General features: G+C 36.3%; 2 protein-coding genes across 3 annotated transcripts; one reads left to right on the forward strand and one right to left on the reverse strand.

The window, feature by feature from the left end:
- Nucleotides 1–343: 343 nt before the first annotated feature.
- Nucleotides 344–5,603, forward strand: LOC145580264 (seipin-2-like). 2 transcript variants are annotated; one of them, XM_081637683.1, is made up of 3 exons: nucleotides 344–1,642; nucleotides 4,740–5,059; nucleotides 5,141–5,603. In XM_081637683.1, coding segments are annotated over exons 1-3 (1,455 nt in total). In that variant the 5' UTR covers nucleotides 344–508; the 3' UTR covers nucleotides 5,142–5,603. The 2 variants fall into 2 exon arrangements, with proteins under 2 accessions (XP_081493809.1, XP_081493808.1); XM_081637682.1 differs by having other exon boundaries at nucleotides 4,740–5,603.
- A 1,905-nt stretch (nucleotides 5,604–7,508) lies between these two features.
- Nucleotides 7,509–14,304, reverse strand: LOC145579267 (protein PEROXIN-4-like). Its single transcript, XM_081636512.1, has 6 exons — nucleotides 14,164–14,304; nucleotides 13,439–13,513; nucleotides 8,657–8,776; nucleotides 8,460–8,588; nucleotides 8,075–8,204; nucleotides 7,509–7,754 (listed from the first exon to the last, which is right to left on the reverse strand). The coding sequence occupies exons 2-6, from the start codon at nucleotides 13,442–13,444 to the stop codon at nucleotides 7,666–7,668; spliced, it is 474 nt and encodes a 157-aa protein (XP_081492638.1). The 5' UTR covers nucleotides 13,445–13,513; nucleotides 14,164–14,304; the 3' UTR covers nucleotides 7,509–7,665.
- Between the last annotated feature and the right edge of the window lie 13,661 nt (nucleotides 14,305–27,965).

The raw sequence follows: 27,965 nt of genomic DNA on the forward strand, positions 1-27,965 counted from the left end.
AATTGTGTGTTGTCAAGGATCAAACAAGCGGTCATCCCTATCTAGTGTAACCTAAATCACTACTATACGGGCAAAACCAATTGGTTACCATGTCCACATTGAGTGCATCTAGGTGCATAGAGCATATGTGTTTCACAAGCACATAGAAGGGCATTTTTGGATTTTTATTATTTTTTTCTCTCCCTTAATGATGCAGTGGTACATTTAAGGTACCATTATGCATATAGTAATACTTTTTACCATCAAATTTTATACCACCGTTTTTTCTCATGTTTCCATTATTAACAAAAATGTCATCCTATTTGTTTTATTGGCATATAGCCCCTATGCACCAATACTTCTCCGTCCACATTGACCTCTTCATAATGATCTATACGATAACGATCAAGCAGTTCTGTTTTCCCAAAATAATTCAATTAAAATCTGTTCTATCTTCCCCGCCAAATCAATCCCACGAAGAACCCTAATCACTTCAACCCAAAAACCCAATCTTCTCTAAATTCATCAAATGGAAGATGCAAAATCAACCGATGAAGACGACGAATTCCTCAACCCTTCCGATGAATTCCCCTTCTACGATTGCCCAAGTACTCCCGATGATTCTCCTTCAACCTCTCAATCCTCACATTCTCTCTCTTCTTTCCCCAATTCAAGTGTCTCAGCAGCAGGTCTCCGCCGTCGCAAGTCTCTGAGAAATCGAAAATTAAAGGATTTTGGGAGTAATAATACCCAGAAATTGGATTCAGATAAAACCGAAGTGACGTCGGAAACCGTCGAAAATGAGAGCTCTACGGTCACTACCGACGAAAAACCAGAAAAATCGACGGCGCCATCGTCGCCTCCGGCGAAGGAGGTGGTGAGGAAGAGGGAAAATGATGATGGGAAGTTAAGTTCATCGGCGGCGACAGCGAGTGAGAGGGAAAATGATGATGGGCAGTTTAGCTCATCGGCGGCGGAGGCGGTGAGGAAGAGGGAAAATGATGATGGGCAGTTCAGTTCATTGGCGGCGATGGCGAGGGAGACGGAAAATGATGATGGGCAGTTTGGTTCATTGGGTATTCTTGCTGAATTGTTAATTAAAGCAATTGGGTTTCAATTTAATTTGTTGATTAATGTTATTAGTTTCCCTTTTTGGGTACTTTATTATTCTTGCTTGTTTGCTGTGAATCCATTGCTTATAATTGGGCTTGGTAAGGGTTATTTGATTGGAAAATTAACTAAATGGTTGAATCTTGTTGGTGATACATTGAGTCCTTATATGTCTGAATGGTTGAATGAGCATAAATCATGGTTGAAGCTCGTGTTGCGTTGCGGTTGGGGATTGTTTTGGTCAGTTTATGTGTGCTTCATTTTAGTGGTTTTGTTGATTGGTGCATTTGTGATTGGTGGGTTGATGATGAGATATTGTTTTGTTGAAGAACCATTCCTGTTGAAGCAGGGATTGAATTTTGACTACACGAAAAGCAAGCCGGTTGCTTTCGTGCCTATTACTAGTTGTCCGACTGAAGAATGGAGGGATAAATATGAGGATGATAATGTTGTTGGATATGCCAGGGTTATACCTCCAAATCATAAGTTGCAGGCTACTGTTACCATGGTTTTGCCAGAGTCGGATTATAATAGAAATCTGGGAGTCTTTCAGGTACATTTCCCTTGTGAAAGCTCTCGTCTTCTGAGTGTTCATTTATTTAATACTCTAATTTTCTGGGCTTAGATTATGAGTAATGGTCTTTATTTTGGTTGAGTTGGTTGTATGTGATTTTATTGCCTCGTTGTGTTAGTTGGTAGTGACTTGGTAGTGCTTCAGCCTTAGGGCTTGTTTAGATTTACTAAGCAGAACTGATCGGAACTGACTGCACTGAATATTTTATAAGAGAAGGCAATTAGGAATTAAAGTGAACTGAAAATAAGCTGAAGAGAACAGACCCTTATTTATAAATTGATTGTAGTGGTTTTTTTATTTATGTTTGAACCTGAAGTGTTCTGCTCTATTCTGCTCACGATTGGAACAATGCTGCTCAACTCACATCATATGATTTTTTCACACCACAATTTTCTTTATTTTCCTTCGTTATGATGGTAGATTTTCTTTTTATAATATAGTGTTGGTACTCTATTTGTACTTTGCAAGAACTATTTTTTTCTTTAGTTTTGGAATCATTAATGGAAAGTGTTGTAATTGTCCAATACATTTACTCTCCGTCCCCGAAAGAATGACCCTTTTGGGTTGATTTCGCGGGTATTAAGAAAGTTAAATAAAAAGAAGTAAAATCATATTGGAAAAATAAATTTACATGGGGTTTGTATAAAAGTAGAGAGAGAGTATTAAAAATAAATGAAAAAACAAAATTTTATATGGGGAAGCTAATTTTGCACAAATATTGTTGTAAATTGGTGGGTATTTTAATGCAAATGGGTCAATCATTTTGGGACTAAAATTAGGCCAAAAGGGTCGAACTTTTAGGGACGGAGGGAGTAGTAATCTTTTTAGCATTCCTCTCTGTTAACTTGCTTATGGTCTATTTGGTTGACTACTTGTTTTACAAACATCTTTTGGGGCTTAGATTATGAGTAATGGTCTTTATTTTGGCTGAGTTGGTTGTATGTGCTTTTTATTGCCTTGTTGTGTTAGTTGGGTAGTGACTTGGTAATGGTTCAGCCTTAGGGCCTCTTCTAATTTACTGAGCTGAGGCCTGAGGTGATTGGAACTAAACTGAAGTAACTGGAATTGAACTGAATATTTTATGAGGGAAGGAAATTAGGAACCGAATAGAACTGAAAATAAGCCGAAGAGAACAGGCCCTTAGTTATAAGTTGATTGTAGTTGGTTTTTTATTTATGTTTGAACTTGAAGTGTTCTGCACTATTCTGCTGACGATTGGAACAATGCTGCTCAACTCATATCATATGATTTTTTCACACCACAATTTTCTTTATTTTCCTTCGTTATGATGGTAGATTTTCTTTTTATAATATAGTGTTGGTACTCGATCTGTACTTTGCAAGAACTATTTTTTTCTTTTGTTTTGGAATCATTAATGGAAAGGGTTGTAATTTTCCAATACATTTAGTAATCTTTTTAGCATTCCTCTCTGTTAACTTGCTTATGGTCTATTTGGTTGACTATTGGTTTTACAAACATCTTTTTGACACCATGGCTTTACAGTTTACAGTACAAGTGATGCAATTATGTTGCTTCCTTTTCTTCCTGGTCTATTTACAATAAGTGTCAATCATATTTGTGTTCTGCAAGCTTCTCGTGCTTTTTTTTTTTTTTTTTTGGTTTTATCCCGTCCGCCTCTTTTCTCGTGCCTCAGTGACTATGCTTATTGTTGTAGAATAAGATTCTAGTGTAACGTTACAATTGGGAGTACCCCCTTTGTGTTCTGTTCTGCACTTGGAAACTGGAAGAAGTTGGTCCTAATCAGATTAACACTTTGTTTGGATTAGAGGAAATGGATAAAAAAAAGAGGGGAGGGATAGGGAGGGGAACAAGTTTTCTTGTTTGGATAAGGGGTTGGGTGAGGGAAGGAGTGGGATCCATTTGCCCTCCTTTAATAAACACTATTCCTCCAAAATTGGAGAGATTTGGAGGGAATTGGAACTCCATCTTCCCCCTCCACTTCCTCTTGCCCTCCCCTTCTTTTCCCTCATATATTGACATCGAAACAAAGTGTAATGATGTGTCACTTAGCCTTAAGTAATGATTTTTGTTTATATGTTTTGAGATGATGTCAAAAAAACTTTTAATGCCCTTGGATTTGTGGTTGACTAAGTTTTAGATTGTGACTGATCTAGTTAGCTGACAGTATAAGTGAAGATAGTATGGAAAAGTCACAGTTTTGCTGGTATGTTTATTTTTTTGGAATTTTATTAAAATTTCTTGTAAACAATAAATTATTCTACCTTTTAAGGTTCTTTGCTTCTGTCACTCTCTAATTGGTAGCCTAAAACTCTTATTATTATAACTATTTTAAGATGGAAGAACAATAGGAGTATAAATTAACATCTGACTGACCTTGGCGTTCTACAAGATTATGATGAAAGAAATCCTAGGCTAGATTCTAGACGAAAACTAACCTAATTCACTCCTTTAGATGATAAGAGAGGGGTTGGGATCTAGCGCTTCAAGATAAAGAGAAAGAGAGGACACAAAAGGCCATAGTTGGTCAGGAAGTCCATGGCTGGATTCAGGGAAACAATGATAAATCTGCGCACAAATAGAAAACCTCAACTTAGACATCACGAGCAAGGAAACAATAATTTATGCAGCAAGGAATTTCCCAATCTTGCTTGAGACAGTTTAATACAAGGTTTTTTCCTACATCAATAAGAATTGTATGCAGAGAAGTTTAGTAGCTTTCAAATCAAAGCATCTCTCATAAGGATATCAACAGAAGCAACACTTATGGTCTAAATCCAACATAAGTTTAGTTTTTTTTTTTTTTAATAAAAAAAAAAAATCACAAAGCCAATAGCAGTCTTTTCGTTGATAATCCTGAGCTGTAGAATTTCAGTTAGAGACAATCTTTGGGTGCTGGTCAGCAAATGACCATAGGGGAGTTCACACATTTAAACTTGAGGTACATTTGGCTAGAATAACTGGATTTAGGAAGTCAAATATGGTGCTATAAATGTTTGACCGCTATAACAACAATGCTAACTGTAAAGCTAAGGATTTGTTTTAAGAAGTAATCCACTTTATGAGAGGGATGTAATGACTTGGTTATTGTCTGCAGGTGAGGGTAGAATTCCTATCGGAAAATGGTAAAACCCTTGGCAGTTTCAGCCATCCATGCATGTTGGAATTTAAAAGCCAGCCACTTCGCCTACTGTTGACATTTTTCAAGATTGTTCCTCTTGTCACTGGTTATCTGTCCGAGACCCAAACTTTGAAGTTTAAGTTCCTGGGGTACAAAGAGGGGGTCATTCCTACTGCTTGCTTGAAGATAACAATGGAACAAAGAGCAGAATTTCGGCTGGCAGCTGGTATCCCTGAAGTATATGATGCGTTTGTACATCTGGAATCCAGACTTCCATTCTTTAAACGTATCCTATGGTATTGGAGAAGAACTATATTTGTTTGGCTCAGTATGATAATGTTTACAATGGAGTTGATGTTTGCACTTGTATGCTGCAGACCTGTAATATTCCCAGGAGCAAGAACAAGAAGTAATGTAAATAGAAGAAATGCTCCTTATACTCATTCAACTCAACGATAGCACTCTTACTTACACACGAATACACGATCAATTCATTTTTATTATCGTTTTGATGATATTGTTTGCTGATTGTATTATGTAAAAGCAGTTCATACGGAAACTTTGTCCATTCATTTGTATTTTGTAGACATCTTATTTCCTACTGTGTAAGGGTGGGTACATAGGGATTTGTTTGTTGACACAGTAGTAGTCACTTGTCACAGTATTCATTAGTAGATTACCATTGTAGAGAGTTCCATCTGTATAGAATAATGACACAGGCTTTGGTTCACACTTCTGTTCCACTTCTTAGTATTGGATGTTTTAAATGGTATAGTTTCAGATTTCACTTCATGGAAGTGCTGAAAGATTGTGAATGAATTGGGAGTTTGGGACAACTGATTGGAGCACTATGTTACCAATATTTATTTATTTATTTATTTATTTATTGACAGTTGGACTATGTTACCAATGGATACATTCAGATCTACAAGCTAACTACAAGATAAGATTATAGTGAATGCTGTCATTGTTTTTGGTTATTAGTAAATACAAAGTAATTAATTAACGAACTGGCCAGGTTGATCTCGGTGATAAACCTGGACCGTTTATCACGGGGTGTAATGGTCTTTTCGCGTCTTTAGTCAGGGGTGCCAAGGTCATTTGCTTGTCACGTGGAGTTAACTCCTTTCAACCCAATTGCAAATGTCGTCAAGCTTCCTTATTCCTCCTCAGTTATCACCATATTGGAACTATCATCTCTTGCTTCTTCCCATAAACACCATCGGTAGTCCGGTTTCAACCATCATCTCCTTCCCCTTCGATCCACAACTAAAAATCGACCACCATCTTAATATTCTTCACACAACCCACCCACCTTCATCTTTCTTCTTCCTCCGACCAACCTACCTTCATCTTTCTTCTTCTTACCCTGACACCGACACTGACACCAGCACCGATATTAATGGCGGCTTCGCTGCCAAATTAAACAAAATTTTACGAAAATAGAGAAATTCAAGGCATAGTTAACCCCAAAGGGTAATTTATATTTCCCTCCCTTGAAATTCCACCATTAAGTCTTGAAGATGAGTACGTTTTCAGACTCCATTAATGGTCAAGAAGTTTGACACTATTTGTGGTTACATTTTTGAGGTAAAACAGACGTTTGTTATATATGTCTTCTTACTTTTCTTTGCCAACTAGCAATATGTCAGAAGTTTTATTCAAAAGCAATTTTTTATTGTCTGGGCATGCACATTAATGCAGTTTTATTACAATTTTGCCATAAGATAAACAATCCAAGTTTATCACCAAGATCAACTTGGATTTTCTCTTTATTAACCTGAAAAATGATCATGGACTACCATGGTAAACTTTTTCAGCTCAACTTCCATTTAAAGCCCTGTTTAGTTTGACCTAAAACATTTTCTATGAAACCACAATTACAAATTAGTTTTCCTTAAATTGGTTCTTTACAAGAAAAATGAAAAATACGAATGGAAATATGTAGTATAAGGATGGATAAGAGAAAAGTAAAAAAAGAGGTATATTTAAAAAAAAAAAAAAATTAAAAATTAAAAAATAAAAAATAAAATAAAAAAGGTAAAGAAAAGGGTGGAAAATGTAGCTTCCCTTGTTTTGTAAAGAAAAATGTAACTTCCCTTGTTTTGTAAAGAAAAATGTAGCTTTCCCTATTTTGTAAAGGAAAATATTTTCCACCTCTTCACAAACTAAACAAAGAAAAACGAGAATAATTGGGGAAAATCAATATCCATGAATTTTTTTTTAAAAAAACCAAAAGTCTGACTTAGGGTAACATCATCTTGAGTTTTAAGACTTCCCTTATTTTTCTTTTTAAATCTCAAGCAAGTCTCAAGTTGAGTCTTGAAATTTCAAGACTCAATTTAAAATTTGAGATTGAGACCCAACTCAATTTTATTTTTATTATCCTTTTTTTTCTTTTTTTTTTTTAAATTTTTTTTTTTACATATAAAGAGATTTTAAAATAAAAAATAAAAATAATATGTCGTACATTTGAATCTTAGGGCTAAAGTGATAAATTTGGACAAGTCTTAGTAAATCTTAACAAGAATTTGATGACATCATTTTCAATGGAAACCACCAAAAACGATGTCAGGGCTAAACTTGCTACGAAGTATTACCATTTTAGGATTGGGTTTGGCAAAAAAATAAAAAACAGATTTCTCTTTTACGAAGTATTACATTTTAAAATTGGGCTTGGCAAATTTCTTTTTTCATCCTTTTTAACCTTGGAACTACGGAGCAGAGCCAACAGGGGAAAGCATCTTGGGACAATCATAAAATAATATACTCAAATTAGAGACAATTTTCGTTGAAACTTTAAAATCAACGAAGACATAGATACGACGTGGGGGATAAATGTCTCTCTTCATTGTGCAGATTAACGATAACAAAGTATGCAAGCAAAGAGGGGTGCTTAAGCTTATCCTTTCTTTGGCATGGCTGCCAGTCTTGTATACATCTTTGCCATGGACTGGAATCCTCTTAAGTCTCCAGATCGTAGAAGATTGCCTATCATAGTCAAATTGAGCTATTAGAAAGTATCAACAGAAAACTCATGAAAAATTGAAAAGTAGCATCTTTAGGTTTGGATAACCATAAACTTGGAAGATTTAAAAGGCAAAAGGTTGCTTCAGATTAAGTTGGTTTTACTTTATAATGTAGAAAGTAGTAAACACCAAGGAAAGCAAAACATCCTGACTTGAGTGACATCCAACAAGAAAATACTATCCCTACCTACAATGGCTGCATCATAGATAAAGGAGAACTAGAGAGCAAAAAAACAAAGCAGCATAACATGGCATAAAAGTATCAAGGTCTAATGGATCTACCTGAATCACAGTTTAAGGGGCTATCAGCTTCCGGATGAGCCATCAAAGCGATTATTGCTCTGCACACAGATTGCAATGTCCAAGCAGGGCTCCAAGCATTTTTTAAGATGTCCAAGCAAATCTCTCCAGTCTGCAAGTTGGAAATAATCATTTCTGTCACACAACTACAAAACCATTTATAACTCTTGCTTGCTCCAACTTGATCTTGTGTGTTTTTGTGTGCTATGGTTGTGAGTTTACCACTAAATTACTAATCAATGGAACATTAAGTAGAGAGAAGCCTATGGTAGGGCCATATCACTGGCATAAGTTAAATATGTAATAAAATCTGAAAAATTATGTTTCTTTTGTTGTCAATCCTCCCCACTTTACCAAACACCCTTACCTTGAAATGGACATTAGGATGAAAGATTTTTGTCAAAAATCGCACTTGAGGAGGTTGCAGAGGATACTGTTCAGGCACTGCAAATGCAAGCTGGAAAACACCACCCTCATAAGGAGTTTCTGATGGGCCCTGAACAAAAGCAATGGCTTAGTAACATCAAGCAAATATTAGAGCAGAGCTGATGGCATGTCATTTACCTTGATTAAAGCAGTCCATTTAAATATGTTGGTGTCATCACAAACAAGTGTAATATCGGGATCAGCAGATTTTTCTCGCTGCACCTCTTTGTATTCCTTGAACAACCTGGCCCTGGATGCCTGCAGTAGAAACAAAGACCAAAATATAACTTTTATACATACAAGCCAAGAGAGCTACCACATGGTGGAACAACAGGAAACAAATATCGGTAGTCACTAAAACAACCTTGACACACCTAACAAGCAAATCAACCTCCATGATTTGCACCCTAGGGCCTATTTATACATTAGATTCAGTAATATACTTGGGAAAGTGCATGTTGGAGGCACCAAACTGCAAAATATCCAAATATCAATCTCTCTCTTAAGTCTTAACTACTACTACTTTTCTGCAATTTTGGGAATCAAGGGGATCTCTGTTACTCTCTTGAAAGCCTATGCTTGCCATAAAAGCAGATATGCTAATTTATGTCAAGCCTCCTCAAACTAACCAATGTGAACACATCTACGAGAATGCCATAAGTCAAGCTGTTACAGAAAACGTGAGTGAAAAATTGTTGCAAGTATTAACAGGCGATTAAAGATATTAATGACCTTTATGAACACTTATTGCTGGAGAAAAGTCATTAATGACATTTACAAAAACAACCTCAACATATACAATTCCTAATACCTCTAGAGAGATTCCACTCATTTAAAGGCAAGGGAGAGTCGTATGTACACAGCCTTACCCCAGCAATAAAATGAGATTTTTTTTCTACTTTTCCTTTCATTTATAAATAAAGCATGAAATTTTTGCTTAAATTTCAGAGCAAATTAAACCAAGGCCCCGTTCACTTCATCTTATTTTTCTTGAACTGAAATTATTTTTACTGAACTTAAATTATTTTTGCTGATTTTTACTGAACTAAAATTATTTTTACTCAACTGAACTTATTTTTACTGAACTGGAATTATTTTTAATGAACTGAAATTATTTTTGCTGAACTGAAATTATTTTACTGAATATTATTTTTTTTAAGGTGAAGTGAACAAGGCCTAAAATCAGACAACAAAAAATTTAACATGTAGCTTAGTACAGAGAATAGAAACAGCAAAAACTGTGTAGACTTTATACAACTCCTTTGAGATACTTGGATAACTTGAAAAAAATTGTCAAAAGTAATAAGAATACCCTCCTCGTAAATATACATTCTAAATCAAATTTCTTACAAATTCAGGAATAATTATCATTCATGTTGGCAAAGTCAATAGAGCTATACAAGAAAAACTTGCTGTCATTTCAAAAAGTATCGTCGCTGAAAACAAAACCCACCTAACAACATTACATTCCTCCAAAAAGTTTATTCTCAACCCTTCCAAACCCCCCCCCCCCCCCCCCACCCCCCAAAAACACACACACACACTGAATTTGTAGCCAATCTTCAAGTTAAAAAGGGCAAACCCAAGTCTCTTAATTACCACAAAGAGTCTTCTTTGAGCTAACTCACATTAAAGGGAAAATGCAAGCAAGTCTTATATCTAGCTTGACAAAGCAAGCACATCAATCAAGAATTACAGAGTTCTGTTTTTGGAGAATTTTAATTATGTTGATCTTGACTAAAGAAAGTGTCCACACAAAAGCCCTCGCCTTAAGGAGAGCCTTAGCTTCCAGATTCAGCAACAATGTAAAAAGACCACATATCAGGGCTCTCCTGAAATGTAAGTCAGGCAAATTACAATAATAAAACCACGATTATAGAGAATTATCTTAGAGTAGATTAACAGGCGTGAGATGGTGGCACTAATAGACTGGTCTTCTATTCAAAAACACCTTCCCTAAAACGAATCTGCTTGCCATCACCAATCTTAAACCCAACCTCCTTCTCCCTTTGGACAACACACCAAATTTAAACTGTCCATGCCTCCTCACAAAGACCAGGCATCCCCTCATCAACCTCTCAATCTTATGTGCAATAGAGACCGGAACATCAAATAAAGATAGAAAATAAAAGGGTATAGTTATAAGGGCAATTTTGCTGCCAAGTGAGAAGCACACAGCCAGTTAAGCCTTCTAGAAATCATTAAAATTATAGGTTTCTAAAAACTTCCAAACACGAATTACTCCCTAGCAAGAAGCCTAGATTTCTAAAAGGTCACCTTGACACCCAACCAAAGCTACATAGTACATACCTCTCCAGAATGATCCCTGCAGTCAACACTTTGAGAGATAGTTTCACAAACCAAAGCCCACCTCAAAGTCATGAAGCACACTAGTGCCTTTACCAGCTTCCAGGGATAAGTTACTATCATCAACATATTGCAATTAGAACACCTGAACTACCTTTCTATCCACCTTAAAACCTTTAATCAATCCTCTTGACCAATGTTACATGGTGTGCAGTAAAATACAATTTGTAGTATGGGAACGTGTAGCGAATTGAGTACGTCTGGGATGAATCGAATAGTAAATAATAAGACAGAAGATGTGAGATATAGGTTTGTTGAACTGGGTCAAAGGGTTCAGCAAATTGGAAGCACTGTGGAAGTGTGGAACACACAAATCCAATTTGCAGAACAGGGGTCTAAACCCCATTCTAGGATTTTCCTTTAGCAAACCACTAGAAGAAGGGAATCATTCCTTAGGACCCCCATTAATCATGACAGAAATGACAGACGCCTCACACTGAATCCTTTCCTCTCAAGGCTTCAAACTCCTAATTCTATGTATCATGGGCTTTATCAAAAATGAACAAAAAATCCTAACCCTCACAGGATTTATAATGAGCCTCATCCATGGCTTCCTTCTCCATGAGCGCCGCATCCAAAATTTATTTTCCCTTTACAACAACACATAGTAATAATCAAAAAGTGCCTCCCTGGGCCTTTATTTCTTTTCTACCTCACAAATCCTTATTCGCTATGCTTTTGAGACAATTTTGCATGCACTAGTAAAGTAGATTGAGAGGTAGTCTCTAAACATGACAAACCTACCCTTCATAGGTAATAGGAAAATGAAAATTGAATTCATGCTTTTTCCCAATATTCTACTATCATATAACTGTCAAAAATACCCTAGCTTGATCAAATCTGGATACTACTGGAAAAAGGCCATAGTTAAACCATTAGAGCCTTTAAACCACTCAATAGAGAACATTGACTTCTTTTTTCTCACAACAGTGAAAACTCTAACCATTCATCCAAATGAGTAAAACACCTTCTACTACCATTCACCTCCTTATAAAACAATCTAGAACAAATTTATCCTTCTTTTGCACATTTCAATTTTATTTTTTAATATTGTCTTAGCTTTCCCTCAAAAAATATCAATACACTCCATCCTTTCCATATAAGTATTGTTTACCTCTTAATGGTCATCAAAACCAACCATAACATTGGTAAGAAAATATCATTTTCATACTAATTATAAAATAACTTCCAAAATGCACCTAGAAAACATTATTTACATCTATGGTAAATAAAAAAATTAAAAGGAAGGTCCCTAAGATCCCAAGTATTAGTTTAACATATACACTATCCAATTCACTAGGAGAGCAATTCCCTCTCAAGAAGCATAACTTCCAATAGCTTTAGCAATACAGGTATAAGACTAGCCAATGCAACCCTCCCTTTGTCTTATTGAACTGAAAATCACACGTAACACATGATGATAAAACACAATATTCTGTTTGTTGTCTCCAACCATTCCATCTTCCTTGCTTATTTGAGCTAAAGCTAACATTACTATTGGTAGATCAATATTTGCTAAGTTGAGTACAAACATTTTCTCAATATGCCTTGAATAATTTATCACTTTGACATCTATCTTAATTATCTTTGAAGGATTCATCACAGCTTTATCTTACACATAACAAATGCCCAATGTGGATCATGGATAAGGTTTCTAAGATGTCGATGTTAATTTATGCCAGATTGCTCAAAGGCCATTATTGTAGGGATTCTAAAGACTCGATACATGCAAAAAATCTAAAGAGTTCACTGACACATATTTTTCAAGTGTTTCACATCTATTATAAATTCACAGTGTAGGCCTTTGGAGAGAAAATAAGTTAACCATATCTTTTCCGCCACTAAGGTACAGCTAAAAGCACCATATAGAAACTAGAAAGTTCAGGATTATGTTTTCATATGAAGCATAATCACAATAAGATGAGATATAGAGTGCCAAGCCATGCTACATACATTCACACTTTGAAGACCTTTGTACACTTGACAGCTAAACAGTATTTCTTAAGCTTTTGAATCTCTACTACATTTCCCTACATCCAACTAATGGTGCTCTGATTTCCACTTATCCAGTTCTACTCCATTTATGTCTGATAATGTTTCACACATATTGTTCAAATTGTTTGTCAAACCATTCGCAATTTTTTGGCAAACTATTGTACAGGGTTCATAGGCCTTCAATGGAGCACTATAATAGAATCAAATGGCACTACATATTCCAAATAGCTATTGACTCATAGCTTGAGAGCTAAGATGAAATAAATTGAATAGCTTGTGTTTCTAGGACAATTAACTGCATATTAAGATATGTTAACTACATAAAACCACCTACCTATCTCCTGAGAGTTCTGACATGTTCGCACATATAGAAAAGATGGGCATTGATACACTTTGTGGTATGGTGCCGAGTTGGTATTAAGTATCAATCAGGATACAAATCATGACAAATTAACAACTTAATCATCTTAAACAGACATAAAGGATCAATCTAGGAGGAAGGCTTGAAATCGTACGAATAGAAAGATTATAGTTAAAGTTAGTGATAAGGAAAATAACCTGCATATTTCTAGGAATAGAATAGACAAGTCAGAAAATTCAAATCCTCGGCTAGCTTGAAGACTACGAAGTTAGCTGCATATCAAATCAGAAGGAAGGAAGGCGGTCAAGGACAAGACTGAGATAGCAAATTATACGAAAAAACTGAAAATTGTTAAGACATAATATTGGGAAACAAATCGATCGCGCTTGAATTCACATTGCAAACAACTTTAAAATGATATTATTGAGAAACAAATCGATCAGGTTACAAAACCAAATTGCAAAGAACATCTAAATAATAAGACATGAGTAGTTTAAAATGACAAAATGAGACAACAAATTACACACAATCCTACTTAATACAACAAGTTAAAAACTCAACAAATTAAAAAAAAAATAAATAAATAAAAAAAAAAATACCAAACATGAAATAATCACACATTCAACTGTTGAACAAATAAAAATTCCGGAATTTGCATTTCAATCAATCGGTGAATTATAACCAAAATCCCTAATTCCAAGGCCGAAAAAGGCGAATTATAACATGAAATTTGTATATGTTTCTTGGCTAAATTTTTTTAAAAAAATTAAAAACTAGAACAAGAGATCAAATCAGGCAATAATATCATTGTGACATGTATCGTAATTGAAATTCTAGGTCTTGTTCTTGAGCAGTCAAGCAAAAAATGGGCAATCAAGCAAATAATTGAAGAATAAAAGAATAGAAGAGGATGATTATGTACCTGGGGATTGAGTGAATGAGTTGAATTTCTGGGTATTCTCTTCAAAATTTCGAATGAAATGGGGCGGAGAAGGAGCTGGATGCCCTTTGCTTGCTTTTATTTTTTTCCCCTCTAGCTTTGTTTCCTGACTAAAGGCGTTTTTTTTTTTTTTTTTTTTTCATCCCTATTTTAGGTTTTTTATTATTTACTCCCTCCGTTTCATAATATTAGTCTCATATGGAATTAATCACATAAAATAAGAACAAAAATATATTTGAAATTTAAAATTAAAGTACAACATAATTCATAATTAGTTTTCCTTATTTAACTTTTAAATTTTTTATTAGAAAAGCACAAGTCATAATTGCATAATTTAAGGTAAAGATTTCTTTACTTAGAGTCATGTCATCAATCCACAACCAATTAATTTTTTAAAAAAATCAAGTTATAAATGAAATATATTCAATATGGGTAGATCTTTTTGAAACGTCCAAAATAGTATATGGGACTAACATTATGAAACGGAGGGAGTAATATTTAATATTTAATTTTTTTTTAATTTTTTTTTTTTTTTGTAAAATGTATAATTGTCAAACATCCTATTATTAAAGATACACCGAAATAATATCTTGACTTTCTTAATATTGTTTCTCAATTAATATTATTCATGGATTTTCAGCATATATTTAGTCCATATCATTTGACTTTAGATTGCTTAATTCAAGGAGAGTATATTTTGTTATTTTGTATTCCGTACATTATATTTTAGGTTTCTTTATTAGCACACGTACAGCTATATTAGAGCAGGTTATTCCTTCAATCTAATTATTTTTCCTCCTCACATTATTCCTATGGCTACTAACACCATTCCTAATGAAGTTGAACCTAATTGTGCTCTGTTGTCAACCTCACTAATATTATCAAACTCAATTCAATTAATTATTTATCCCGAAAAATTCAACTTGAGACTATACTGTGGGATATGACCTTTTCAAGTTTCTTCATGGATCTCACCCTGGCCTCCATCCATATATTTTATATTTAAGTCAAGTTTATATTACGGATTAGTAAAAGATATATTTGATTATATTTTAAATGTAGATTATCACTCAAATATACTAATGTGTATAAATTATATATCTTATTTTAAAAAACATAATACGGAGTACTACCTCCACTTTGTTAAGTGTTACATTTAAACGATCTCCAATTCACTATTTTGACCATTAGTTTTTTTTTATATATATATATAATTGTGCATTAATTTAAATTATATAAAGTTGATATATTAAAAAGTTATAACAATTTTAATCTAATAAGATCAAACTTGATAATAATGTGCTTTCTAGCTTATATTTAAACAATAGACATGTTGTGAATTGTAAATAGCTTATAAATATGTAGATTGTGTTTTCTCTAAAAAAATAAATGTAAATTCTGATACAATTATAATGACTTTACTAAATTTCTACCATATGATTTTAGGTATATCATACTTAATTTTCAAGAAAAATTATACATGCTATATATAATTCATTTGCTATAATATTTTGCTACAGAACTCCTAAACGCAAAATCTTTGAATTATTACAATAAGTTTTTAAACTTTTGCTAACCTATAAACAAACCATTTATTTGACAACTAAAGTCACAACACATTCATGCATAACATCTACAAATTGTAAAAAAGTTGATTGATATATAATTCTATATAAAGTATAATTCTCATTTTTAAATTCATAGTTCGACACTAATTTTTACTCCATTCTTTCTATTATAACCGACACGTTAGACTTTTTTTCACTATCTATAATATTAACATTGATTGTAGTTTATCTATTTTACTCTTTTTTTTTTAAATGTAATAAATTCATATTTTATCATTTTAAATTGTTAAATAGATATTGATGTAAGGTTTTATTATTAAGCAAGAATATAATTTTTTATTGATATTTAATTACATAAAAACTAAGTCAAACTATTGCATCGACATATATGCAAAGTTTGATTGTGTTAGTTATTCATCAATGTGGGTAGCCACCATAGGGTTACTCAGTTAGTGTTATAGGGGTCACTCAATTAGTGATATAGGGCTTTTTTTATTTTATTTTTTTATGAGGAAAATATAGGGCTTACTTATTAGTAAGTGTTATAATGGTTACACAGTGAGTGTTATAGGGGATACTTTATTTGTTAATTATTTAAGAGCTACTCAATAAGTATAATAAGGGACTACTTTAATCTGTTAGTAAAATAGGGGTTAACTTGTCGGTGTCATAGGCGTTACTATTTCTTTCTACAAGCGGCCACACGGTGTGCCAGTCGCATAGAAAATGTGTTGTATATTTTGTACATGTCGTCACGAGTGATATGTAAGAGTAATATGCATTTTTTTTACTTCTCTTATATCTGTGTACATATAATTTTTTTTTTCACTATTATATACTTGTATGTGCAATAAAAATATCAAATGATTACATATAATAATAATAATAATAATAATAATAATAATCAAACAATTAAGGGCAAGCCTACGCATCATTCTAAGGTCATATATAGCTAAAGGTTACAATTTTTGAAAAAAAAAATTATACTAACTAGTGGCTTTTCAGATTTTTAGACGTGCAAATTTTTGGATGTGGAAGATGCAATATGTGTGTGGTGATGAGGTTGATTCATCATGTGATAAAATTTAGTAGGTGATGAGACAAGATAATTTCATATTTTTTATTCTCCATGAGGGAAAGAAAAATATGAGAACTAATATTTATATACATAATAAAACTACAACTTTTTGGTGCAACATGCCATACCGTGTGGCAGGGGTTACTTGAGTTATTTTTTAGAGATTACTCGAGTTATTCAGTCAGGGTTACTCGACTTACTCGGTCAGGGGTACTTAAGGGGTTTGGATAGAGGTTACTCGAGGGGTTCACTCGGTTCTAGGGTTACTTGAGGGGTTACTCGGTCAGGGGTTACTCGGTTGTGAGTTACTCGGTCAGGGGTTACTCGAGTTACTAGGTCAGGATTATTTAAGGAGTTCAGTCAGGGGTTACATACTCGAGTAATTTGGTTAAGGGTTATTTAAGGAGTTAGGGGTAACTTGAGGGGTTACTCTATTAAGGGTTACTTGAGGGGTTCAGTCATGGATTACTCGAGGGGTTACTCGGTCAGGGGTTACTTGAGGAGCTACTCGGTCAGCGGTTACTTGAGAAGTTACTCGATTAGGAGTAACTCGAGTAAATCCTGACCGAGTCACTTGAGTAACCCCGACAACTCGAGTAACGCCTGACCGAGTAACTCAAGTAACCCCTGTCGCACGACAGTAGGCCGCATACAAAAAATTATGATAAACATATCAAATGTCTATAAAAGATGTGACTATATTCATGCTATATGTAAATATAAAAATTCCTTTTTTCAGAAGTTACATGTTAAATTTCAAGTGTTTTAGAGGCCATAGAGAAAAAAGATATGAAATTATTTGTGATATACGAAATATAATATTAATACAATGATCATTTTGTTTTATAATAGAAATTATTTTTCCAAGCATATATTGAGTTCACAAAGTTTCATATCTGGTTGCATTGGCTATACTGTGTGGTCGAGATCACATGGTCAGGGGTTACTCGGTCGGTCCGGGGTTACTTGGTCAGGGGTTATTCGATCGGTCAAGGGTCATTCAGTCAGTTTGGGGTTACTCGGTCAGGGGTTACTCGTGTTTTGGCGTATGTCAGTCACATAAAAAAAGCATTGTATATATTGAGTTAGTGGACAGAGTTTAATCATTTTTAAAATAAGGTGGCCAGTGACTCAAGTAAAAATGAGAAAAAAAAATTGACTTGATGTAGGGATTGATTATCAGTAGTTCATTGATTGAGTTGAATTATATTTAAAAACTTACATTCAATTTAAGAATAAAAAAGTTGTCTTTAAAGTAGATATAATTATTTTAAGAGGTTAAAAATGCATGATTAAGACAACTATGTAAGTAAATTCATTATTACTCATTAAATCGTTTTATCTTCAAATTTTGTGAAATGAATATATGTAATAAGATTTGTAAGCCGTGCATCGCACAGGTGCTATGCTAGTTTTATAACTAATACTCCCTCCGCCCACAATTATCAGCAACATTTTCCATAAATGGGTGCTCTTTATTATATGAAATAATTTTTTTTTCTTTCCTCTTTTAATAAATTTAAAAGAGTAAAAAGACCATTTTACCCTTAATTTTTTGTTTTAACTTTTTTTTAATTGTATTCAATTATAACCTAATTATCTAACACACTCTAATGATTCCCACCAAAATTTAACCCCCTCCATCCCTCTCACATCCACACCCACTCATCTCCCAACACCCACTCATCTCCCAACTACCTCATTCAATGTTCTTCATTGAATTTCCCTCGATTATGTTGCCCAGGTTCAATATTTTTGGAGAATTCTCCAGAAGTTCATCAAAAACCCTTCATTCTCTTTCATTTTCCACCTTCTCTCTTCTGTTCTCTCTCCTGCGAAACCCTAATTTCAATTTCTTCTTCTCTCTCTGCAAAAATGAGTAGGAACCCCAATCCAAATGAGTCCCCTGAAATCCAGAACACTCATGCGAAAACTGAGGAAGCAACGCTGTATAAGGCGCAACGAGGAACTGGTGTTATGAAACCAGTTTGTCGGTGCACTGCTTTTTTTCAAGATACCACCGTGGAAAAATTGGAGCGAAACTCGCTGAGTACACTTCCAGTGTTGAAGAACAAGAGAAGGATGTCGTTGTAGAGGGTGAAGTGGGTCCTGATCTAACTATAGAAGGCGCAGATCTAGCCATGAAGGAAGCTGTGGAGGCTGAAGTGGGTCCTGATCTGACTATGGAGGGTGAAGAGGGCCCATCTAAGGCTCTTGCTATGGTGGATAACTCTTCAGCTGAGTTAGATGTGGTTGAGGTTGCTGTCCTTCAGGCCCCTGTAGAGGTGGTGGTCATTCCTAACTCCTCGGAGTAGGTGGGAAGGATTTTACCTGAGTCCTTGAAGGCTCCTGCCAATTCTAGCTCCTCCCTTGGGAGGAAAAGGGTCAGATCTATTTTCATAGAGGACTACAATGATTGGGACCCTTGTTACATGGCTTATCTAAGGGACAAATACCCTAATGACTTCTGTAGACACCCAAATGTGTCTCCCCAAAACCAAACCCAATGATGAATACCTTTCATGTCATTTGATTATTGAACGAAGTGAAAGTGTGAAAAGTCCAGTGATGTGGTTGTTTTTATTAAAATATCTCTCTTTCTGTTTTTGAAAATATTTCTTTTTATACTCTATTCTGAAAATAGCCAGTCTAGTTTAGTTTGGTCCATGATAAGGGTCCAATAATAGTGTAGTTGGATTGAGCCCGAAAAGAGCTTTCCAACGATATATTATAAGCCCAATTCCGATAAATAATGAGGAAGTTATGGCTTAAATACTAAATTGGGCTCGAAACGAATTTTATATGTGGCCTAATGATCTAGAGGAGGGTCTATTAATTATTATTCCTAAAGTTGTTAGGATTGATTTTAATCTTCTACAATACCTAGAAGGTTCTTTTGAATTCTAATAGATTTAGGATTGATAATTATTATTTTAAAGAGTGTTATTTGGAATAAAATAAGTGTTTTATGATAAATCTGGTCTTAAAACTGTTTAACGCGGATTCTAATTACTTAATCATATTAGGAAAAGGATTCCGTGTAAATCGCATCTTATTTCTGACTCACCGCAAGACGACAAGACTGTCGCCTGACGCTAATAGCTGTCGCCTGACGCTAGTACCTGTTGTCTGGCGCTAACTCCTGTCGTTCGATGACAGGATGTATTTTATTCCGAATGGGATTTGACTTGTTTTCGGACTGTTTTCTTATAAATAGGGTCGTATTTTCCTGTTTTTAATCATTCACGATCACCTACAATCATCTAATTCTATTCTCTTTCTAAACCTTCCCTTTTTTACAAAATTCCACATTCATTAGTTTTAGACACACCTAGCCAAGTTCGAAGTTGCCTTCGCCCTAGACGTGAAAGGTTGATAATTTCTAAGGGTTTGGTCCCAAATCTCTATTTCAATTATTTAATTTAATTGTTTGTTATTGAAGTTACTAACGTGTGTATTTTGTTATTAGAAAGAGATACGAGGCATCCAAGTAAGTAATTTAATTGTTATTATTTTAATATAGAAATCATGCTTTGATTATTTTGATTCCTAGTATCATGTTAGGATGTTTCATTGCTCCCTAGTATCATGTTTAGGGTAATAACTAATATTTCTAATATCATGCATGTTTCTATGATGCTTCCTATTCTTTCCTTCTATCTTGTTAGTATCATATTAGGGATAAAGCTTTAATCTTTAATGTTTAGTGACATGCTAGGATTTGTTATTAATCTTGTTAGTATCATGCCTAGGATCTTGCTAATATTATTATGCTTTATTGAGAATATTATTATGATGATGCTGGTGATTGTTGTTATGTTGCTTGATATATATTATTGCTTGATCATGCCTCTCTTGCATGTTTAAAGGGAATTTGTACTTGTATTCACGCTTAATAAGATAATTAATAATCTTGTTTAGGCTAATATGATTATAATTCAAGTGATCGCCAACAATAGTTTTGTTTGTGCATTAATATTCAACTAACATAGATTAAACAGGTTTAGGTTTGATCTATTGATTGTATGTTAGTCAGAAAGCGCACATGAATATGAGAAGAATAAAGTAGAGGCCTATTTAGGGCGAGTTCAATCTCTTTTAGGTTGGATTTGTACCTTCATCCCCAAATATCCAGTCATGGTTCCTGTAGGGAATATTTCAAGCCATTAACCCCAAGCTTGAACCCTACCGTGATCATACACCTAAGCATGGTGGCGTCCAAAGGGAAGGAAGCTAGAGCAAAAGAGTCGCCAACAAGTTTTAGGAACTTGTAAACCGTTCACAAGGTGAAGACTACACCCCTTAACGATCCAGGAGATCGTCAACTCCAAAAGGTCTTGAACCAAATAGGGTTCGGGGATGAGGGTACAAATCCAACCTAAAAGAGATTGAACCTGCCCTAAATAGGCCTCTACTTTATTCTTCTCATATTCATGTGCGCTTTCTGACTAACATGCAAACAATATATTAACCCTAAACCTGTTTATCTATGTTGGTTGAACTTAATGCACAAATAAAACTATTATTGGCGATCACTTGAATTATAATCATATTATCTTAAACAAGATTATTAATTATCTTATTAAGCGTGATTACAAGTACAAATTCCCTTTAAACCTGCATAAAAGGCGTGATCAAGCAATAACAATAATAATCATCAAGCAACATAATAACCATAAAAATAATAATCATAATCATGATAACAATCATAATAATCATAATTATCATAATCATGTTAAAGCATAATGTTAATAGCAAAATCCTAGGCATGATACTAACAAGATTAATAACAAACCCTAGCATGTCACTAAACAATAAAGATCAAAGCTTTAAACCTAACATGATACTAACATGATATTAGGAAAGAAAATAGGAAGCATCCTAAGCATGATACTAGAAAGAAATAATAATATTCTAACATGATACTAGGAATTAAACAAATTTAAACATGCTTTCTACAAGAATAGAGCAATAAGATTACATACTTTGATGCCTCGTATCTCTTTCTAATAACAAAACACACACGTTAGTAACTTCAAGGAAAATATAAAATCAAAACAATTAAATCAAATAATTGAAATAGAGATTTGGGACCAAACCCTCAGAAATTATAACCTTTCACGTCTAGGGCGAAGGCAACTTCGAACTTGGCTAGGTGTATCTAGATCTCGTGAATGCGGAATTTTGTTTGAGGGAAGGTTTAGAAAAAGAGAGAGAGAGAAAGCTTTTAGCTTTAGAGAGAGAAAGATTGATGATTGTAGAGAGTTGATGATTAAAAACGGAGGTTCAGGACCCTATTTATAAGAAAACAGTCCGGACATAGGTAGAATTTGATAAGGAATAAAACTCCACTCTGTCGCTGCAAAACGACCTTGTCGCCAGGCGACAGGGTCTGTCGCGTGGCGACAAGGCCTGTCGTCTGGCGACAGCCTGGATTTCCACGCGCTTTCAACACGGAGTCCACATATGAATCAAAATTGATTTGTAAAGTCCGTATGAAAATCGAAATCGTATTTTTCATAAAATAATATTTTATTCCAAATAAAACTTTATCAAAATATAATTATTAATTCTAATCTTATTAGGATTAAAGAGAACCTTCTAGAGAATTCTAGAAGACTATAATCAATTCTAATAACTTTAGGAATAATAATTAACATTGGGCCATCCCCTAGATCATTGGGCCGCATGTAAAGATCAAACCGAGCCAGTTTAGTATTTTGGCCATAACTTCCTCATTATTCATCGAAATTGGGCTTATAATATATCGTTGGAAAGCTCTTTGCAAGACCCATCCAACTACAATATTATTGGACCCTTTTCGTGGACCAAACCAAACTGGATTGGTTGTTTTCATAAAATAGAGTTGTTTTCGAAAACAGAAAGAAAGAATTGTAATAAAAACCAACCGCAACACTTGACTTTTCACACTTTCACCTCATTCGATAATCATTCGATGCAAAAGGTATTCATCATTGGGTTTGGTTTTGGGGAGACACATTTGGGTGTCTACAGAAGCCCCCACTTTGATTGAGTTTGGAGAAACGCAGGTTTCGAAAACGAAAGTCAAAGTAGCGATATGGACGGAGAATGATTCAGAATGTTCTGCGATCCTAAATCATTCTTGTAACGCCGATACCTGCAAACTAGCGTTACTTAAAATAGATAAAAGAGTTAAGAAACGCGTATCTTGCACCGTCGAGTACACGTCTCTGGGAGTAACCGATTTTTGTTGCATTCTTTGAAGACCGCTCTGCTTGTAGCTACCTCCTATTTCATCGAAGACGATTCTGCTTGTAGTCATTCCCCGCCGCTTGTGACCATCTTCCACATCCTAGGGAACACGATCGAAGATAACTCTGCCTGTAGCCATCTTCAGCTTTTTTGTGGCCATCTTCCACATCTTAGGGAACACGATCGAAGATAACTCTGCTTGTAGCCATCTTCAGTTTTTTGTGATCATCTTCCACATCCTAGGGAACACGATCGAAGACAACTCTGCTTGTAGCCATCTTCAGTTTTTGCGATAATACTCCGAAGAATATCACCGAAGACCAATGCCTGTTGATCTTTTAAAGCTTGCTTGAACTTTGCTTCTGCTATGCCAGTAAGTCGTCGCTTCTGCTGCTTGTGAACCATTACGTCGGTGCCTTTGCTGTTTATGAACCATTATGTAGGTGCCTCTGCTGTTTATGAACCATTATGTCGGTGCCTTGTAATGAGCCAATGTTTAGGCGCTTTAAGCTAAATGAGACGATCTTTTATCAGGTCGATCACTTGATTTAAATCGTAATCGAGCCGATCATTTAATCATGTCAAGTTTCTTAGAGGGGCTAACTGGCGTACCAAGGAACCTAAAATTGCTGCATGAGGTTCCCATAACCATATTATGGAGCCTAGTACTCTGGCGCCGCTCCAGCGCTAGCCAGAACTTCGTGTCGCCGCTTTTTCTTCTTGTCGCCAGGCGAAAGACTTTGTCGCCAAGCGACAAACTTATCGTTTGGCGACAGAGTCGGGTTTTTTAAATACCCTCCTTTTCTTCTTCATTTTCCGTCGCTGCTGTTCTGTTTTTCGCATTCACTCAAGAACTTCGATCTTCTCGTTCTCGCTCAATTCTCAACCGAATTCGCTCAAACTTGTTGCAAATCAAAGCTTATTCCATCCATTTTCCCGATCCATGTAAGTTTTATTCAAACTCAACTTGGTTTTTGCTGAATTGTGCGTTCTTTGTTCACGAATTTTCCGGAAATTCGAACATGTTTTTGCTTAATTCGCTTCTTTTGCTGAATTTTATGCCTTGAAATTGCTTGATTATGTTTAGGCATTGCCTTGGGAGTGTTTTGAGACTTGTTTGACTCAATTTGGTGGAGAAATGAGCGATTCACCATTGTTGGACCTCTTGAGGTCGTGAAGAACAATGTGATTCGTTCTTGATGTTTCTACTAGTTCTTCTTGTACAATTTGTCACAATATTTGTCATAGTATTGCAAGAAATTATTTGATTGCTTGAAAATGCTAATTATGCTCATGTTGAAATTGTGCTCTGTTTTTGTACTACGTACTCCATTTTGCGAACATAGTATCATGCGGCTAGGCGAACCTTAGATACCATAGAGCCTCATTCTTTATTATTTACATAATATAGCATGGTTAGGCAACGCGGCTCTGGTTCTCAGTCGAGGGACGTACGCCAGGAGGACGAGCCCATCGGCGAGGGTGAGGACCTCTCTACTAGACTTGGACTTCTTCTAGAGTGGGATGAGCATACTCTTTTCTTTTCTCCTGAGCACCACATTTCTAAGCGGGTGCGACGCGGGCTCATTAGCGGGAGGACTCGCAGTCATGGTTCAGGAAACAACGTCATCGATACGCTATATAAAGTGTATTTCAGCAGAGACGAGGTGTTGCGACAGCTCTGGGAGTCCTGTGGGTTGACTCCCCTCTTTTGGGCTACTTAGGCCATGTACTCCTATGATGGGGGTAACCTCGTTATTCGAGCTTTGGTGGAGTTCTTTTGGGACACCACCAACACCTTTCACTTTCCTTGGGGTGAGATGACGGTTACTCTTGCCGACTTCAGTCTCATCACAGGTCTAGAGTTTCGTTCTTCTCCACTACCATTTGACAGTGATATTACTGTCTATTTGCCGATGGTTTCGGAGTTATTGGGTCCGATTGCTGTTCGGGCCCGTGCCGAGGCTCAGCTGGGACAGCTTAGTTCCCGGTGCATCCGCCGTTCTACCCTAGTAGCGGCTTTTGAGGATGATGCGACCACTCGTGAGCAACGGGTGCGCATCTTTGTTCTTATTTTGCTATTAGGGACCTTTTCTCCTGACAAAGGTAGTCGAGTGCTTCTCTACTACCTAAGAGCTGTTCGTGACCTTTATCTGGTCGGGATGTATGACTGGGCCAGCTTGGCCTATGCTGACTTTCTTCTGGGCCTGCGATGTTCCTGCCGTCATAGGGCCTTGTCTGAAGAGGTCGCACTTTCCAGTTTCTGGAGGGTCATAGAGGTATATTTACATCCTTTTGAAATTAGCTCTAGACTTGTGCAAGCATTTGCTGACTTTTCCTTATCCATGTAGATTTGGTTCTACGAGTACTTCCCCTCGCTTGCACTGGTGAGACCTCACCTCGCGAGCTTCCCGTTGGCGCTGGTTGGGGAGGTCGTGCTGGCCAGGTCGAGACTGCACGTATTCGAGATCTGATCCTCTCGGTAAGTTATCGTGAACATCTGTTTTTTGGTATTACTTTTTGAGTGCATTGATCTTACATAGCTGTTTTGTAGGAGCCTGACGTGGTATACCGACCGTGGGCTGATTTAGCTATACCTGCGCTGGCCGCGCAGTATACTGCCGAGCGTCGTTACTTTCAGGGAACGTATGACGCTACAGTGTATCTTGGCGAGAGGGTGGCTATTCAGCACTCCTCGAATGTTTTCGTCGTCCCTGCTTGCCCACCTCGACATATGTTTCATGAGGCGTTGATGCGTGACTGCGTGAGTCGGTCGTCTCCTGGCACTCCTTGGCGGTCTCATGTCCATTCAGGGCAGAGTTACGAGGATGACTTGCTGCCTTTGCTAGCGCCGGCCCCTGTTTTGTCTGAGGAGGCAGCGGTATGCTTTGGCTTTTATTTTTCTTTAGGTAGCCCCCAAGTGAATTCTTATCTTTTGAATTTTATTTTATCAGGCTGGGCCTAGGGAGTTCGTCCCTCCGAGGATGTCTATCTATTACCAGGGCACGTTCGGACCGATCGAGGAGATGATTCCTCCAGCCCCCGAGGATCAGCGTTTTGTGGAGCGCTCCATTCCTCGTCACCAGACTCGGGTGAGCTTATCTTATTTTCTTGCTTTTGTATTTGTTCTGTATTATCACTGACATTATTCCTTTGGCAGTTTTCTCGCGAGGTGGCGACTGCTATGGCGAGGTGTATAGACGCCTTTCATAGCCAGCTTGTGAGGTTACGGGACCGAGCTACCTGTCGGAGGAGCGACGTTGAGGAGGTATCTCTCTTGTCTTTTGTATCACCTTTCATTATATCTTTCCTTGGTGTCTGACTTGATTTACCTTTGCAGGGACAACCTATTCCTTCACCCCGCACTCGGTTGAGACCCGAGGCTAGGAGAGAGCCGAGTAGATCTGGCTCAAGGCGTCGCCGCACTTCTGATAGCGGCTGAGGTGGTCGGTCTGAGGCTGTTCCGACCGAGGGCTCGGCTTCTTCTCCTAAGGATGTCTTTGCTGGGCCGACGGGCCAAGGAGGTGCGACATCGGCTCCTTCGATGGGTGGTGGGACGTACGAGGTCGGCTCGTCGTCGCAGTAGCCCTTGCAGCCTCAGCCGTTGTCGATGGGTGAGCCTGGGTGGACTGGCCCTGAGCTAAGATTTTCGCTGACTGACGGGTCAGGAGATGGTGAGGAGCATACTCCCCGGACTACAGCGTTCTTTGATATGATGGGCGTACCTCATCATTTACGGCCTCCGGCGCCATAGTTTGTATCTGTACTTATTTTTGACTTTATAAGACTTTGTCTGACTCATATTGTATATACAAACTTTTTACATTAAGCCTTTTTTATTTTATTTTTCATTTTATGTGCATGTGAGTGTGAGTGTGTGCATCTGTGACTTAACTTTGCGCAAAAGTTTCCGTCATTTTTATTATCAATATAGGGTATCCGACTTTCTCCCCCAAAAAGAAAAAATGGAAAATAAAATGATGTCGACTAAAAATAAGCCTAAGCTCAGTTTAACCAACAGGAAGAAAGGTAATATGGAATGAATTTGAATAACAGGGTGTAATGTGCAAAATCAAAGTCGAATCGAAGTCAGTAAAACGCGGGTTGCATAGCGTGTAATTGTCGCTTGCTCAGACGTGTTGTCGCCACGCGTATTCTTTTGTCGCCAAGCGACAGACTTTGTCGTCAGGCGACAAACTTGTCGTTTGGCGACAGAATTGGTTTTCCAAATCCTTACAGAATTCGAAATCTGCCAAAAAATTATTTATAAATAGCCCCCAAATCTACCGATTTCAGTATAATTCGAACAGATTAACTCAAAAATTAATCATGGCTTTAATTAAAAAGAGTTTTTGTGATTTCACTCGTGAGTGGTGTCGTTCTTTAACTGCTAAGGAGAGAAAAGAACTCGACTTTATTCATATGGGGGGTATTTATGGCATAAAGGGGGTAGATCTTGATATAGATTTTATTCATACCGCCTTAGAATATTGGGATCCTAATACTCATTGTTTTAGATTAGGCTATGATGAAATTTGCCCTTTACCAGAAGAGTTTGGTGCCATTCTAGGATTTCCTCCATTAAATCTTGTGGTAATGCCTTCGGTGAGTGAGTATTATTACAAAGATTATGAGCGTTTCCTTGACCTTAGGGGTAAAGATCTAAAAAACGTAGTGCATGGTAATAATGTTGAGTTAAAAGAATTTGCACGTTTTTATTTTGATAGACCACGCTCCGAATCTTTTCATGTATATAGGAGAAGAGCTTTCCTCTTTTGCATGCTTAGCCAATATTTTCTTACTAATGGTAAAAATAATGATGGTCAAGCAATTATTATATCTGTGCTAGAACAAATCGAATCTGGGAGAAATCCAATGCCATTAATTATTGGAGAGACTATGCT

Source organism: Chenopodium album, chromosome 14, assembly GCF_948465745.1.
Source record: "Chenopodium album chromosome 14, dcCheAlbu1.1, whole genome shotgun sequence".
Classification (NCBI taxonomy): domain Eukaryota; kingdom Viridiplantae; phylum Streptophyta; class Magnoliopsida; order Caryophyllales; family Amaranthaceae; genus Chenopodium; species Chenopodium album.

Excerpts from the sequence above, each read along its gene's own strand:
- LOC145580264 (XM_081637682.1), top strand. The coding sequence starts at position 509 with ATGGAAGATGCAAAATCAACCGATGAAGACGACGAATTCCTCAACCCT. Across the intron at positions 1,643-4,739 it reads GAAATCTGGGAGTCTTTCAG|GTGAGGGTAGAATTCCTATC; the intron begins GTACATTTCCCT and ends TATTGTCTGCAG.
- LOC145579267 (XM_081636512.1), bottom strand. Across the intron at positions 8,589-8,656 it reads AATGGACTGCTTTAATCAAG|GGCCCATCAGAAACTCCTTA; the intron begins GTAAATGACATG and ends GCTTTTGTTCAG. Across the intron at positions 8,205-8,459 it reads ATCCTAATGTCCATTTCAAG|ACTGGAGAGATTTGCTTGGA; the intron begins GTAAGGGTGTTT and ends TCCAACTTGCAG.